At 44.0% G+C, this 15,504-nt stretch overlaps 1 protein-coding gene across 2 annotated transcripts in view; it reads left to right on the forward strand.

The window, feature by feature from the left end:
- The window catches only part of lrsam1 (leucine rich repeat and sterile alpha motif containing 1), a 30,168-nt gene that overhangs the window by 4,565 nt on the left and 10,099 nt on the right, over positions 1-15,504 (forward strand). For both annotated transcript variants that reach the window (XM_085926353.1, XM_085926354.1), the window contains exons 4-19: positions 79-123; positions 241-318; positions 589-657; positions 746-830; positions 922-1,043; positions 1,151-1,241; positions 5,261-5,370; positions 5,461-5,490; positions 5,744-5,866; positions 6,060-6,199; positions 6,283-6,327; positions 6,547-6,617; positions 11,779-11,878; positions 11,950-12,037; positions 12,165-12,239; positions 13,031-13,111. In XM_085926353.1, the coding sequence (XP_085782479.1) occupies positions 79-123; positions 241-318; positions 589-657; positions 746-830; positions 922-1,043; positions 1,151-1,241; positions 5,261-5,370; positions 5,461-5,490; positions 5,744-5,866; positions 6,060-6,199; positions 6,283-6,327; positions 6,547-6,617; positions 11,779-11,878; positions 11,950-12,037; positions 12,165-12,239; positions 13,031-13,111 (1,353 nt within the window). The remainder of the gene's footprint in view (positions 1-78; positions 124-240; positions 319-588; positions 658-745; positions 831-921; positions 1,044-1,150; positions 1,242-5,260; positions 5,371-5,460; positions 5,491-5,743; positions 5,867-6,059; positions 6,200-6,282; positions 6,328-6,546; positions 6,618-11,778; positions 11,879-11,949; positions 12,038-12,164; positions 12,240-13,030; positions 13,112-15,504) is intronic.

The following is a 15,504-nucleotide window of genomic DNA, read 5'->3' on the forward strand; positions in this document are numbered from 1 at the left end:
GAGTATTTAAAAACCCGGAATATTTTTGCAATACAATTTATGTTGATGCGTTGAATAAGTTTTTCTGCTTTTTCACAGGTTCCTTCGAGCGCCTTTTCGATTTGCAAAGTCCTCCAAAAGAAAGTAAGGCATAATAAAGAGCTAAAAAGAACCATGCATAAAGTCTGTCTTGTTTGTCTCATACACACTTAACTATTTAATATTACTTGACCAGACATTTCTCATTTTGGCCTTCCACAGGTACTCCTCTTACACAGCAATGAGCTCAAGTCACTGCTTCCCAAAGGAAATGATATCATCTCTCTTGTCACTCTCAAGGTAAAATCACCTTCTCACACAAATATTACAATGCTTGGTTTAAACCGTGGTGTAGAATTTAACCCTAATTCTCCCACAATGTTTTGTTCATTGCTCTGAACACTCCTTTATGTAAAAGGGCAAATGTTTAGAAACAGGCTTTTTTCAATCTAAATAGAACTGTGGATTATGTTTTTAAATGAAGTAAATATCATAAAATGTTACAATGTTTTTCTTTTTAAAGTTTCCTGACCAAGCTAAATATTTCACCCCATCCCTCTTCTATTTCAGGTTTTGGATTTGCATCATAATAAGATAAATTCGCTCCCAGAAGACATCGGGAAGCTGACGTCTCTGCAGGTAGAGCTACTCTGAACTCTTGAAAGTAAACATTACTCAGTTAATGAATGGTAGTCACTCTTGTATTTTACCAATTGTGTGTTCTTAGATTTTGAATGTGGAGAAGAATCGATTAAAGGTTCTTCCAGAATCCATTGGGGATCTAAAGCACCTTCAGACGCTCAATTTGAAAGGTGGAATTCTTATTCCTTGTTTGTGCCCAAGTGTTAGCTTTCAGTTTCATGTCACTTTGAATTTACTGTTGTATTTACCCTGTCGCTTTAGGCAACTGCCTTAGTGAACTACCAATGACAATTAGCGCTCTGTGCAGTTTGCGCACTCTAGACGTGAGTGACAACCTCATCATCCAGATTCCCCAAACCTTTGCTTACATCCGCACCCTGGAGGTACGTGTCCATCTTGGAAATTCAGATCACACAATTGCGTAAAGAAGCAACAAAACACAGCGAGTGTGTGTTGTTTGTGTTGTGTGTGTGTACACGTGCTGTGACAGAACCTCATACTGGATGCAGCTACAATGACCTATCCTCCTGCATCTGTGTGTGGGGAAGGTACAGCGAGCATTCAGCACTTCCTGTGCTCAGGTGAGTATGTGTTTATTAACTACCAAATAGTATAGCATTACTACACACTCTGTTTTGTTTTTCTTTCTGTACCTCGCATCCAAATCTTAAATATCGTATTTTTCGGACTAAAAGTCGCTCCGGAATATAGGTCGCATTAGCCATAAAATGCACAATAACGTGAAAAATCATATATGAGTCGCTCTGGAGTATAGGTCGCATTTTGGGGCAAATTTATTTGTCAAAATCCAACACCAAGAACAGACATGAACAAGCAACAACAGACTAAATGATAGGTATGCTAACGTGACATAAACACAAACGAAGAGCTGAGAACGGGCCTGACGTAACATTCAGAGTTATCCTAATAACTATTACATAAATAACACGTTTATAAAACCAACTGTGTAACTCCAATTCATTAAATCCATCGATCGTCCTTTATGTAAACAATGCCGCGTATGTGCCCCGCCGCGCCGCTGACGTCGGACTCGTAAGTTGCTTTTCTAATTATTCCACAGACCCATATAACGATATATAAAGTATATTTCAAATAACTATCATATTACAGCAATATTATCAAACCATCTGTGTCACTCCAAATCATTAAATCCATCGATCAAATTCCTCGTCCTTTGTCAACAACGCCGTGCGTGCGCCCTGACGTCAGCCTCTTCGTTATTCCACAGATCTAGTATATAACTATATTGTAGCGTTAACAAAGTACAAGCAAAGACGTGGGTTTGGTAAACGGCTCTTTATTTAACAAAAGAAGAGTTCAATGAGGCAACAACTACTGAACTGTAACGGTAAAAACATATACCGTAATTTTTGGACTATGTCGCGTTTTTTGTCATAGTTTGGGTGGGGGGGCGACTTATACTCAGGAGCGATTTATATGTGATTTTTTTCACAAATTTTCAAAATTCAAAAATCTACGATGTAGTGAAACCGCGATAAACGAACCGCGATGTAGCAAGGGATTACTGTCATTTGAACTGCAAGTGACGTCACCCGTGCCACGCGGCGGTTGTTTACATAAAGGAAAAAGGATTCGATCACGGGATGACGAAGATGACGAAGGGCCCCATGTACTACCGGCATCATTAGGGGCTTAGTTTGTAAGTGACACGGAGGACGAAGAGTTTGAAGGATTTAATGATTTGGAGTGACACAGAAGGTTTGAAAAACTATTATGGCTTTTACGCACGCCTGGTCCTTCTCGACGGGAGCTCTCTTTCACCTCCGTGGATGGAAGTCGGGGGCCGGCGTTCGGCCGGGTGGCTGTCCGGGGACGGTGGATGGGGCTCGGACATGACATTTACGCACGCCCGCTCGTATTCTATGGAGCTCTCTTCCACCTCCGTGGATGGAAGTCGGGGGCCGGGGCTCGGCCGGGTGGCTGTCCGGGGACGGAGGATGGGGCTCGGACATGGCGTTTACGTACACACGCTCCTATTTTATGGAGCTCTCTTCCACCTCTGTGGCTGGAAGTTCAGTAGCTGTTGGCTCGTTGAACTCTTGTTTTGTTAAATAAAGAGCCGTTTACCAAACGTTGTTATATAAACCCATGTCTTTCCTGGTACTTTGTTAACGATACAATATAGTTATATACTAGATCTCTGCAGTGCACGTGTGGCGTTGTTGACATAAAGAACGAGGAATTTGATCAATGGATTTAATGATTTGGAGTGACACAGATGGTTTGATAATATTGTTGTAATATGATAGTTATTTGAAATATACTCTATATATCGTTATATGGGTTTGTGGAATAATTAGAAATGCAACTTACAACGGGTCTGACGTCGGCATATGTGGCGCATACGCGGCATTGTTTACATTGTAGTCATAGCTTCTTTCGGAGGGCCATTATGACTGTCAACCCAAATAAATGTATGAGCACCTCATATTTTATACAGTAAAAGCTACAAATCAAACTGACAAATAACTTGTTTTCAAATCAGACAAGTAAAAACTGGTCAAATATTAAAAAAAAAAAGATGTCGCACTCATGGACGCAAATCACTCCACGCATGCGGGGTTTGTTGTTAAAATAATAAATTTACTGAAACACACACACAACAGCGGCAGTTACAGTCAAGACCCGGCAAAACTCCTGCTCTCTGTCAACTACTTCCGGGTACTGAGAATACGTTATAAACATCACACTGTCCGTGTTATACACAAAATTATACATTGTACAACCGTAACCGTATGTACATATGTACAAACACGCACACGTACACACACACATACGCACACACACACACACACACACACACACACACACACACACATACGGTCTAATCTGTGACCATCAACCTCTAAAGCGTGTTTCTTTTGCCACAGATCTGCATCACACAGAAACGCTGTGGAAATTGAAATAATCTGGTCCCATTTTAATACACTTGATTGGTATTACCGACATGTAATATTCAAGTATAAAACTTGGTGAACCAATATGGTATATTTTTGCCTGCATATCTCTCTGTATGTTGCATTCACAGGGCTGGGGTCATGCCTCAGGTAAAGCACAGGCCTATTTGTGTGGACAGGGTGCTTTGGTTTCAGTAATGTAGATGCATGACAAATTTTAGAATGACCAGTTGTTCGGGACCACAAGAACAACCAAGTTGAGGGCCTTGTAAGGGCAGACAGCCAACCCATGCACGGGGGCTCAAAGCGTAGTTACTATTCAAAGCGATGAGATGAGTCTCACCAGGTATAATAAAGGCGTTGCCTGGCGGACGGGGGGCTTCCGAACATTGTGTCTGTGGGGCGTGAGCAAACATCTTCTGACACCGGCTGAATAAAATCTTTTTCCAACCAGCCGTGTGTCCCCGAAGCATTTCCTTCTTTAAAGCCAGCATTTTTCACCAAGTGTTTTGAGAAGTCCAGCGAAGCCACAAAGACAATTCACCACACCAACTTGGTATACCAACATAAATGTGACAATAATGTACCGCGTAGCCTCGGTTTTCGAACACAATCCGTTCCAGAAGGCTGTTGGAGAAGTGAATAATTCTAATTCCGAATCATGTTTTCCCATTACAAAGAATGGATTTTTTTTATTCGTTCCAAGCAAAAAACAAACAAACAAAAAAAAAAAACGTCATTTTTTCATTTGCGCATTTTTGTCCGATCGCGCAACTGCAGTGCACCGCCGAACGCGCAACCGTAGCGCGTCGCCGACCGCGCAAGTCGCATTATTGTGACAGAGCGGCTGCTGAAATTTAGAAAAGATTTTTAAAGTCCTGATGTAATTTCCAAAATTTAAGTAGACCTCATTGCGCAGGGAGCTTAATTTTGTCCGATCGCGCAACTGCAGCGCACCGCCGAACGCGCAACCGTAGCGCATTGCCGGCCGCGCAACTACACCGCGCTGGTCGCATTATTGTGACAGAGCGGTTGCTAAAATTTAGTTAATATTTTTCAAGTCCTGATGGACTTTCCAAAATTTAAGTGGACCTCAGTGGGCAGGGAGCTTAATTTGGTCTGATCGCGCAACCGCAGCGCGCTCACTGTCGCATTGCTTTAGGAGCGTCTTTGTGTTTTAGGATGGCTTTACTGCTCCCGCTTGCTTCATTTGGAGGCATGATTAGAGTTGATGCAATCCCCAGAGTAGCAAGAATGTAATAACGAACGGAATCAGTTGGCATGCGGGTTCTCTCGGCTCATCTTACGAGGTTCGACAACCGAATTTCGTCCGACATCCGAAGCAAAAAAAAAAAAATCTCGAATTTTTTGTTCGAATACGGAATTGTTCGAGAAGCGGGACGTTCGAAAACCGAGGCTCCACTGTATAAGCATGTCATCTTGCAGATGTAGGCCACACGTCACTTTGTAACATTCTAACTGTCACACAATCGTAAAAAGAAATTAACCACATGGAGCCAACTCGTTCTCTCACTTTTGTTAACTTAAGACAAGAGAATTGTGCCTCTCAATTTTTTTGTGTGTGAAAATTTTGGTCAAATTCCAAATTGTGTCTATGTCAATCTTGATAGAATTTCCTGAGGTTCTATCTTTTTACTCAGAGCTAGGCGAGGAGTACTGCCCTCCATCCCAGTATCTTCTCCCCGTTCTGGAAAGTGATGGTGGTAAACAAAACTCTGACTGTGTGGATGCTTTGGATGAGGCCTGGCAGGTAGTAAATCTCATTACACTGTATATGAATGGTTTAGAAGCATATCGCATTCACCTGCCGCATTAAATGTTTCTTCATTTTTTGTTACAGAATAAATTCAGTGACTATGAGAAGAGAAAGGTACGTCTTCAACTTACAGGTTTCATTTACGGTTTCTTGCTGATTGAAGTTAAACTGAAATAAAGCTGTAGCTATAATCAAGTACTGGTAGATATACATACTAGATCATCTTATAGTACCATTTACACTGTAATTTAATGTAATTGGAAAACAAAAATAAATAAAGCTGCAACATTAATATTTTTTTTTTAAATTGTTCAGCAAATTTTATTTTGCATTGTTATAAAAATTATTCATTCTCCCATTTTCTCAGATTCAGAAGCAAGAGGAAAAGCTGGCCATAGAGCGACACAGAGAGGAGAAACAAAATGAACACACCCAACTTCTACTCATGAACACCACTCGTAAAGTAAACATTCTCAACTCAGTCCGTCAGGTACTTTGTTCCCAAACGCAGTGCAATTATTCCCATTCTTTTCTCTTCCTGTACACTTAGGAACATTCTATAACAGGTCAACATTTGTTTTTTGACTCTTGCTCATCTTTGGAATATACGAGTAGTCAAATCATCAATTGCTATCAGAAACCAAAAAGGAATGAAATTTGCTCACTTTTGCACTAATGTTTAGGAGCAGGAGCGTTTGGAGCTGGGGCTCTCCCAGCAGCAGCGAGCCCAGGATTCTGAGAGGTTACTGTTGTTAGAAAAAGTGAAACAAGCCGAAAATGACATCAGCAGTCGCATCAGTAACATGCTGTTGGATGACAACAGGTAGTACATGAAAGTAGTGTGTGGATGTGTCACATGAAAGCTGCTTGTAGCCACTTGAGAATTTCATGTTTTGACCTCTGCAGGCAGAAAAAGAGTGCTGAGTTTCTCCAAGCCATGGAAGAAGATCGGTGAGTGGAAGACAATCATTCAGGTCTATCGCTGCAAAATTTGTAATTCAAGAATGTAGTAAGGACTGTAGTGAAATTCAAACAATGTTAATGGATTAACCTTCCTCCCGGGATTAATAAAGTATACTGTATTGTATGTTTAATGAATATTTTACAACTTTTTATTTGGCTGTTTAAATCAATTCAGTGGGTACATTTTACTGATTGTTTGTCTGACAGGATCCGTATGGAACATCTGACTGCCATCACACAGGAAGAAGCCAACTCTCTGAGGAAGAGAGAGGTGGCCAGTATGTCACCTTTTACTCTCCATTTATAGTAGTTTGCCCAAAAAAAAAAAAGCTCATTTTTTTTGGTTCTTTTATCACAAACAATTTAATTTTAGGTTACATTACTTGACATGTTTCGGCATGTACTTCTGCCTTCATTAGAGTGTCACTGCTGTAGTTGTGACGCGTCTTTATCAGCTGATGGATGAATGAAGGCGTGACTCACCTGTCAGATTTGACAGATGAGTCACGCCCTCTGCTGTCCCTTCACCTCTCCAAAATGTTGCTCCAGGTGGTAGAGAGCATGTAGGCTCCCTCGTCTCTGTTGATGGTCCTCGGGCCTCGTTTTCGGATCTCAATGGCCTCCCTGATCCAACGCTGATGTTTATTTTTTTCTGTGCGGATGACTCTGGCCTATTCCCAGTCCATGGTGTGGTTTTCTCTTTTACAGTGGTCGGTAATGGCTGACTTGTAGTGTTCATGTTCTGCTTGTTGTTTAATTGCTCTTGTTTGTCTTGTTGCTGTCTCCTTCTCACACTCCTTTTTGTGTTCCATTTTCCTGGTGGTGAAATTCCTCCCTGTCTCCCCGATATATGATTTATTGCATGATTTGCATGGTATCTCGTATATGGAGTTGCATTTATTTTCCGGGTTGATTCTGTCTTTTGGGTGGACCAGTATCTGACGGACTGTTGTGTGTGGTTTGATAGGTGTGTTTATGTTATATTTTTTCATGGCCCTTTTGATGCGTTCCGTAATTCCTTTCACATACGGCAACGTCACCATACCGCTGGGTTCTTGTTTCTGTGTTTTCTTTTTTCTTTCCCCCTGTGTTGTGTATTTTTGTTCTTTACCTGTTCTGCACCTTTAGTTATTGCCCATTGTGGATACTGACCTTTTTTGAGTGTGTGTTGTATGTGCTTTTCTTCCTGTGTTCTGTCCTCCGGGTCTGTGATTATTGTTGTTTATGCGTATAGTGTTCTGACTACTGACAATTTATGTATTGTGGGATGTTCTGATGTCCAGAGGAGGTATTGGTCGGTGTGTGTGGGTTTTCTGTGTACTTTTATTTTTATGTCTCCGTTGTCTGTGTGGTGTATGTTGATGTCCAGAAAGGCTATGGATTGATCTGTTTCTTCTTCGTGAGTGAATTTTATGTTGCCAGTGGTGTTGAGGTGGTCTGTAAGGTGTTGTGTATGTCCTGTTTTTGTTTTTTCCAGAATATCATCTACGTAGCGTCTCCATAGTGTGGGTTTGTATGTATCCGGGGCTGTTGAGAGTGCTTTTTGTTCTAAATCCTTCACATTCACCTTCATCTTCTTCCGCTTATCTGGGGTCGGGTCGCGGGGGCAGCAGCTTTAGGAGGGACTCCCAGACCTCCCTCTCCCCAGCCACTTCCTCCAGCTCATCCCGGAGGATCCCAAGGCGTTCCCATGCCAGCCGAGAGACGTAGTCTCTCCAGCGCGTCCTGGGTCGACCCCGGGGTCTCCTACCGGTGGGACATGCCCGGAACACCTCCCCAGGGAGTCGTCCAGGAGGCATCCTGATGAGATGCCCGAGCCACCTCATCTGGCTCCTCTCAACGTGGAGGAGCAGCGGCTCTACTCCGAGTCTCTCCCGGATGACCGAGCTTCTCACCCTATCTCTAAGGGAGAGCCCGGACACCCTGCGGAGGAAACTCATTTCAGCCGCTTGTATCCTGGATCTCGTTCTTTCGGTCACGACCCATAGCTCGTGACCATAGGTGAGGGCAGGAGCGTAGATCGACCGGTAAATCGAGAGCTTTGCCTTTTGGCTCAGCTCTCTCTTCACCACGACGGACCGGTACAGAGTCCGCATTACTGCCGACGCTGCACCGATCCGCCTGTCGATCTCGCGCTCCATCCTGCCCTCGCTCGTGAACAAGACCCCAAGATACTTGAACTCCTCCACTTGGGGCAGGATCTCATCCCCGATCCGGAGAGGGCATTCCACCCTTTTCCGACCGAGGACCATGGACTCGGATTTGGAGGTGCTGACCCTCATCCCGACCGCTTCACACTCGGCTGCGAACCGCTCCAGTGAGAGCTGGAGATCACGGACTGAAGAAGCCAACAGCACCACGTCATCTGCAAAAAGCAGAGACGCGATGCTGAGGTCCCCAAACCGAACCCCCTCAACGCCTCGGCTGCGCCTAGAAATTCTGTCCATAAAAATTATGAACAGAATCGGTGACAAAGGGCAGCCTTGGCGGAGTCCGACCCTCACTGGGAACGAATCCGACTTACTGCCGGAAATGCGGACCAAACTCTGGCATCGGTGATACAGGGACCGAACCGCCCTTATCAGTTGGCTCGGCACCCCGTACTCCCGAAGCACCCCCCAGAGAACCTCCCGAGGGACACGGTCGAACGCCTTCTCCAAGTCCACAAAACACATGTGGACTGGTTGGGCGAACTCCCATGCACCCTCGAGGATCCTGCCGAGGGTGTAGAGCTGGTCCACTGTTCCACGGCCAGGACGAAAGCCACACTGCTCCTCCTGAATCCGAGGTTCGACCTCCCGACGGATCCTCCTCTCCAGCACCCCTGAATAGACCTTACCAGGGAGGCTGAGGAGTGTGATTCCCCTGTAATTGGAACACACACTCCGGTCCCCCTTCTTAAAGAGGGGAACCACCACCCCAGTCTGCCAATCCAGAGGCACCGTCCCCGATGTCCACGCAATGCTGTAGAGGCGTGTCAGCCATGACAGCCCCACAACATCCAGAGCCTTTAAGAACTCCGGGCGGATCTCATCCACCCCCGGGGCCTTGCCACCGAGGAGTTTTTTGACTACCTCAGTGACTTCGACCTCCGAGATTGGAGAGTCCGCCTCAGAGTCCCCAGGCCCTGCTTCCACAATGGAAGGCGTGTCGGTGGAATTGAGGAGGTCTTCGAAGTATTCCCCCCACCGACTCACGACATCCTGAGTCGAGGTCAGCAGCACACCATCTCCACTGTAAACAGTGTTGACCGTGCACTGCTTCCCCCTCCTGAGACGCCGGATGGTGGACCAGAATTTCCTCGAAGCCGTCCGGAAGTCATTCTCCATGGCCTCGCCAAACTCCTCCCACGCCCGGGTTTTTGCCTCAGCAACCGCCGAAGCCGCGTTCCGCTTGGCCATCCGGTACCTGTCAGCTGCCTCCGGAGTCCCGCAGGCCAAAAAGGCCCTATAGGACTCCTTCTTCAGCTTGACGGCATCCCTTACCGCCGGTGTCCACCACCGGGTTCGGGGATTGCCGCCACGACAGGCACCAACAACCTTACGGCCACAGCTCCGGTCGGCTGCCTCAACAATGGAGGCGCGGAACAAGGTCCACTCGGACTCAATGTCCCCCGCCTCCCTCGGGACGTGGAAAAAGCTCTGCCGGAGGTGGGAGTTGAAGCTCTTCCTGACAGGGGATTCTGACAGACGTTCCCAGCAGACCCTAACAGAGCGTTTGGGCCTGCCAGGTCGGACCGGCATCTTCCCCCACCATCCGAGCCAACCCACCACCAGGTGGTGATCAGTTGACAGCTCCGCCCCTCTCTTCACCCGAGTGTCCAAAACATTCGGCCACAAATCCGATGACACGACTACAAGGTCGATCAACGAACTGCGGCCTAGGGTGTCCTGGTGCCAAGTGCACACATGGACACCCTTATGCTTGAACATGGTGTTCATTATAGAAAATCCGTGTTGAGCACAGAATTCCAATAATAGAACACCGCTCGGGTTCAGATCGGGGGGGCCGTTCCTCCCAATCACGCCCTTCCAGGTCTCACTGTCATTGCCCACGTGAGCATTGAAGTCACCCAGTAGAACGATGAAGTCCCCAGAAGGAGCGCTCTCCAGCACTTCCTCCAGGGACTCTAAGAAGGGTGGGTACTCTGAGCTGCCGTTCGGTGCATAAACACAGACAACAGTCAGGACCCGTCCCCCCACCCGAAGGCGGAGGGAGGCTACCCTCTCGCTCACCGGGGTGAACCCCAATGTGCAGGCGCCCAGCCGGGGGGCAATAAGTATGCCAACACCTGCTCGACGCCTCTCACCGTGGGCAACTCCAGAGTGGAAGAGAGTCCAGCCCCTCTCGAGAGGACTTGTACCAGAGCCCAAACTATGTGTCCAAAGCCCAGAGCTTTAGACTTTTAATTCTTTTAGATTTAGATTTATGTTCTAAATCATCCATAAAAAAATTGTACATGATGGCTGAAAGAGGGTCTCCTATGGGGAATCCCTCTTTTTGCCTGTAGATTGTGTTTCTGTATTGGAAGTATGTGGAGGTGGCGATGAAATGGAGTAGTTGCGTGATGTCCTGAGCTGTTAGATTTGTGCGTTTCTTGAGTGTCCTGTCTGGTGATAGTCTGTTATGCACGATGTGCATGGTGGCCTGTGTGGGTGTTTTTGTGAAATGACGTCGTGTGATAAAAACATTTAATCTTTCTGTACCTTTATGTGTGTGAGTTATGTGGCAAGTTGTTTTGAGTTTTTGCAGTGTTCTGTGAGTCCTAATAATGGTTTTATTATTTCTGTGAGTGCTTTTGAAAGATTGTATGTGACTGACCCTATGCTGTCTACGATGGGGCGGAGAGGTGTACCTGGTTTGTGGTTGGCGTGCCATACATTCTGGGGATGATGTTTGCTGTAGGTATTAAGTGATTGTATGACTGTTTGTCTATTTTGTTTTCAATTAGTAATGGTTTAAGTAATGCTTTGAGTTTATTTTTATTGTCTTCTGTTGGGTCTTTACATGCCGAAACATGTCAGGTAATGTAACCTAAAATTAAATTGTTTGTGATAAAAGAACCAAAAAAAGTGATCGACAAGGGAAACAAAATGAACTTAGTACAACTAAGGCAAATTATTATTCTGTTCTTTTTTACACAAATAACCTTAAACATTATTACCGCTACAAGCTCCTCACCCTATCGCTCTTTACGAAGCCAACAATACCATGACATCTACAGAAGGGAGAGATGTAATATTGAGAACACTAAACCGGACTCCCTCAATGTCTCGGCTGCACCTAAAAATTCTGTCCATAAAGGTTCAAGCCAATAAGGTTTTCTGTTTAGGTCTTCCAATTTGTTGTTGTATGTCTTGCTCTTCCCAAATGCATCCCATTTTATTTAGTTTTAAAAGTCATTCTTCTTTCTTTCCTTTCCTCAATATCACTTTTTAGCGGCCATGCAGAAAATGCTGACAGACAGCTGTGCTGTGAGTCTCCTTCAAGAAGCCAGCGACTATCGTCGAAAGAGCTTGATGTCTGAGGCCTCCAGAAGGTTTAAAATGCACACAGACGCACAAATAATATTGCAATGTGTTGTAATTAACCAAATGTTTTTCCTATTAGTATGGAGAATCTGGAGAAGAAGTTTGATAAGATGCTGTCCATCCAAGTTCTGGATAAATCTAAAGCCATTGCCCAGATCCTACAGGAGGTATAGGTCTTCAGTGACCATATAACAGTTGTTTATATTATAAATGACTGATGTAATCCATCATTTAATTAAATAATTAAATAGAACAGAAATGTTTTAAACGCAGTGAACACTCATGACTTTGCAGGAGGAGATTCAGAAAGCAGCGTTTCAAGCACTTCAGCTGCAGAAAGATTCTGTCCATGGTTATATCCGCAACCAGGTCTGTACTGTATGGAGAGATGCAGTTGGGTGGAGTCAGGGTGAAACTTGCCCTTGTTTCTTATCTGTTTTAATACATAGTTTATGGACAGGTGTATCTCAAATGCTTAAGGCTCTTTTTCCTTTTAAGATTTCAATTTTAAAGATGAGTATAGACCCTTCCCAAGGATCTGGGTTGTCTTTATTAGCGCATATTACAGAACTGTCCAGTCCTTGGTCCATTTCCTCCTGCAGACTTTCTTTTGTGCTGCTTGGTCAGTCAAATGTCACCACTTACTTACATCCCAGCATGGCTTTTTAAACACTGCTTTAATTAAATGTTCTTTTTTTTTTTGTTTTGTTTTTTTTTGTCTGATAAATTAATCACCTTTGTAGGGGGCCTTGACATACCTAAAAACTCAACAATTCTTGCAGGCATGTGGATTCTTGAGAAGATGTTAGTAATTTTGGGGTCACAAATAGGACCCCCCCCCCAAAACTTATTCGGTGGCATTACTTAAAAACGTCAAAGTAAAATTTATTGGGATGATGATGATGATGTCAATAACAAAAAGCATGAATTCTCAAGGACTGTTCAAAATTAATTGGCTAGTTTGTTTTTAAGCATCGACTTTGGGTGAATAGCAGAGTTCGTACTTTGTCAAACTCCTACTAAGGAGGCCAATTTAATATATTACCCCTGTAGCTAAAAACACATTTCATTAAATCATCATGCTTGTTCATCCTAACCTTTGCTGTCCACAGCATGCTGCTTCTCCCTGCTCGGTTCATGTTGCCTTTTCACTGTTACAGATCAAGCTTATTGAGGGTGAATTACTGCAGCTGACAAAACTTGAAGTTAAAAGACGCAATCTGGATGCTGAGACCCTGCAGGTAGGTGTCACTGCCCTTATTTTAATTTGCTTGCACTCATTTACTTTATTTTTGACTACTTTATGGGGCTGTTTTATTGCATGATTTGCTCCCTTGGTTACAATATTACATATCACGAATTAAGTGAAATAATATAAATATTAATACTACATTGTCATCCAAATGATTAAATGGACAGCATTGCTTTTGCTGTACAGTTTGTCCAAACAGTGCACACAATTCTGAAAAGTAACATTACCTTGCTGTATGTGCGATTTATACGAGTGGGTCCACAAATATTGAATATTACCAAATAATCCTTATCGGCCACCGTGGGTTGTTAAGTGACATACTGTTGGTGATGATATTAGACCCAACACATACTTTAGTTGACTGGTTCTTTTATCACAGAGAAATGATTTAGGCTCTTTTATTTACCTGACATGCTTCGGCGTGTACCGTATTTTTCGTACCAAAAGGCGCACCAGATTATAAGGCGCACCTTCAATGAACGGCCCATTTTAAAACTTTGTCCATATATAAGGCGCACCAGATTATAAGGCGCATAAAATAGAAGCTATACTGCAACAAACTGCGGTTGACTAGGGTTGCGATATGCATCCACTAGTCAATAACCAATGGGCCCTCTGTAAACAATCGCGTTTCTCAAACTATCCTATAAAATGATCAGCACTGACTAAAGTTTGATCTAACACCTTGGTGCTCCTTACCTATGTTTCCCTTCCATATCGATCCGTAAATTTACTCAAACATTAACAGAGCAGCCGATTTTGACATGAAATAGCCTCGTGCGTATAGCAGCTATCACTATAGCATTAGCCACCCGCAAACTCCCATGAGCCTCAGCAAAGTGTAAACAATCGCGTTTCTCAAACGAGGGCTTAAAAAATGATCAGAACTGACTAAAGTTCGATCTAACACCTTGGTACTGCTTACCTATGTTTCCCTTCCATATCGATCCGTAAATGTACTCAAAACATTAACAGAGCAGCCTATTTTGCCGTAAAATAGCCTCACGGGTACAACAGCTATTCAGTGACGCCCCCTGACCACGGTTGCCGTAATGCTGGTAAGCGATGCGACCTTGTAATTTATTAGTTGTACTAAAACGTACTGAAAAGTTTGGCAGAGCACTGTGTACAACCAGTATGGATCAACGAATTCATAAATTGATCCATATATAAGGTGCACCAGACTATAAGGCGCACTGTCGGCTTTTGAAAAAATTTTAGGTTTTTAGGTGCGCCTTATAGTCCGGAAAATACGGTACTTTCGCCTTCAACAGAGACACTCTGATGAAGGCGAAAGTACCGTAATTTTTGGACTATAAGTCGCACCGGAGTATAAGTCGCACCAGCCATAAAATGCACAATAAAGTGAAAAAAAAACATATATAAGTCGCACCGGAGTATAAGTCGCACTTTTGGGGCAAATTTGTCAAAATCCAACACCAAAAACAGACATGAACCAGCAACGACAGGCTAAACGATACGGTATGCTAACGTGACAAATACACAAACGAGGAGCTGAGAACGGGCCTGACGTAACATTCAGAGTTATTCAAGTAAGTATTACATGAATAATACGTTTATAAAACCATCTGTGTCACTCCAATTCATTAAATCTATCGATCTTGGTTTATGTAAACAATGCCGCGTATGCGCCGCATATGCCGACGTCAGACCCGTTGTAAGTTGCATTTCTAATTATTCCACAGACCCATATAACGATATATAAAGTATATTTCAAATAACTATCATATTACAACAATATTATCAAACCATCTGTGTCACTCCAAATCATTAAATCCATCGATCAAATTCCTCGTTCTTTATGTCAACAACGCTGCGCGTGCGCTGCAGAGATCTAGTATATAACTATATTGTAGCGTTAACAAAGTACCAGGAAAGATGTGGGTTTGGTAAACGGCTCTTTATTTAACAAAACAAGAGTTCAACGAGCCAACAACTACTAAACTTCCAGCCATGGAGGTGGAAGAGAGCTCCATAAAATAGGAGCGGGCGTGCGTAAAAGCCATGTCCAAGCCCCATCCGCCGTCCCCGGACAGCCACCCGGCCGAGCGCCGGCTCCCGACTTCCATCCACGGAGATGAAAGAGAGCTCCCGTCGAGAAGGACCGGGCGTGCGTAAAAGCCATAATAGTTTTTCAAACCTTCTGTGTCACTCCAAATCATTAAATCCTTCAAACTCTTCGTCCTCCATGTCACTTACAAACAAAGCCGCTAATGATGCCGGTAGTACGTGGAGCCCTTCGTCATCTTCGTCAACCCGTGATCGAATCCTTTGCCCTTTATGTAACGTCACTTGCAGTTCAAATGACAGTAATCCCTTGCTACATTGCGGTTCGTTTATCGCGGTTTCACTTCATCGCAG

This window comes from Syngnathus leptorhynchus, chromosome 12, assembly GCF_054491065.1.
Source record: "Syngnathus leptorhynchus isolate UIUO chromosome 12, UIUO_Slep, whole genome shotgun sequence".
Classification (NCBI taxonomy): Eukaryota; Metazoa; Chordata; class Actinopteri; order Syngnathiformes; family Syngnathidae; genus Syngnathus; species Syngnathus leptorhynchus.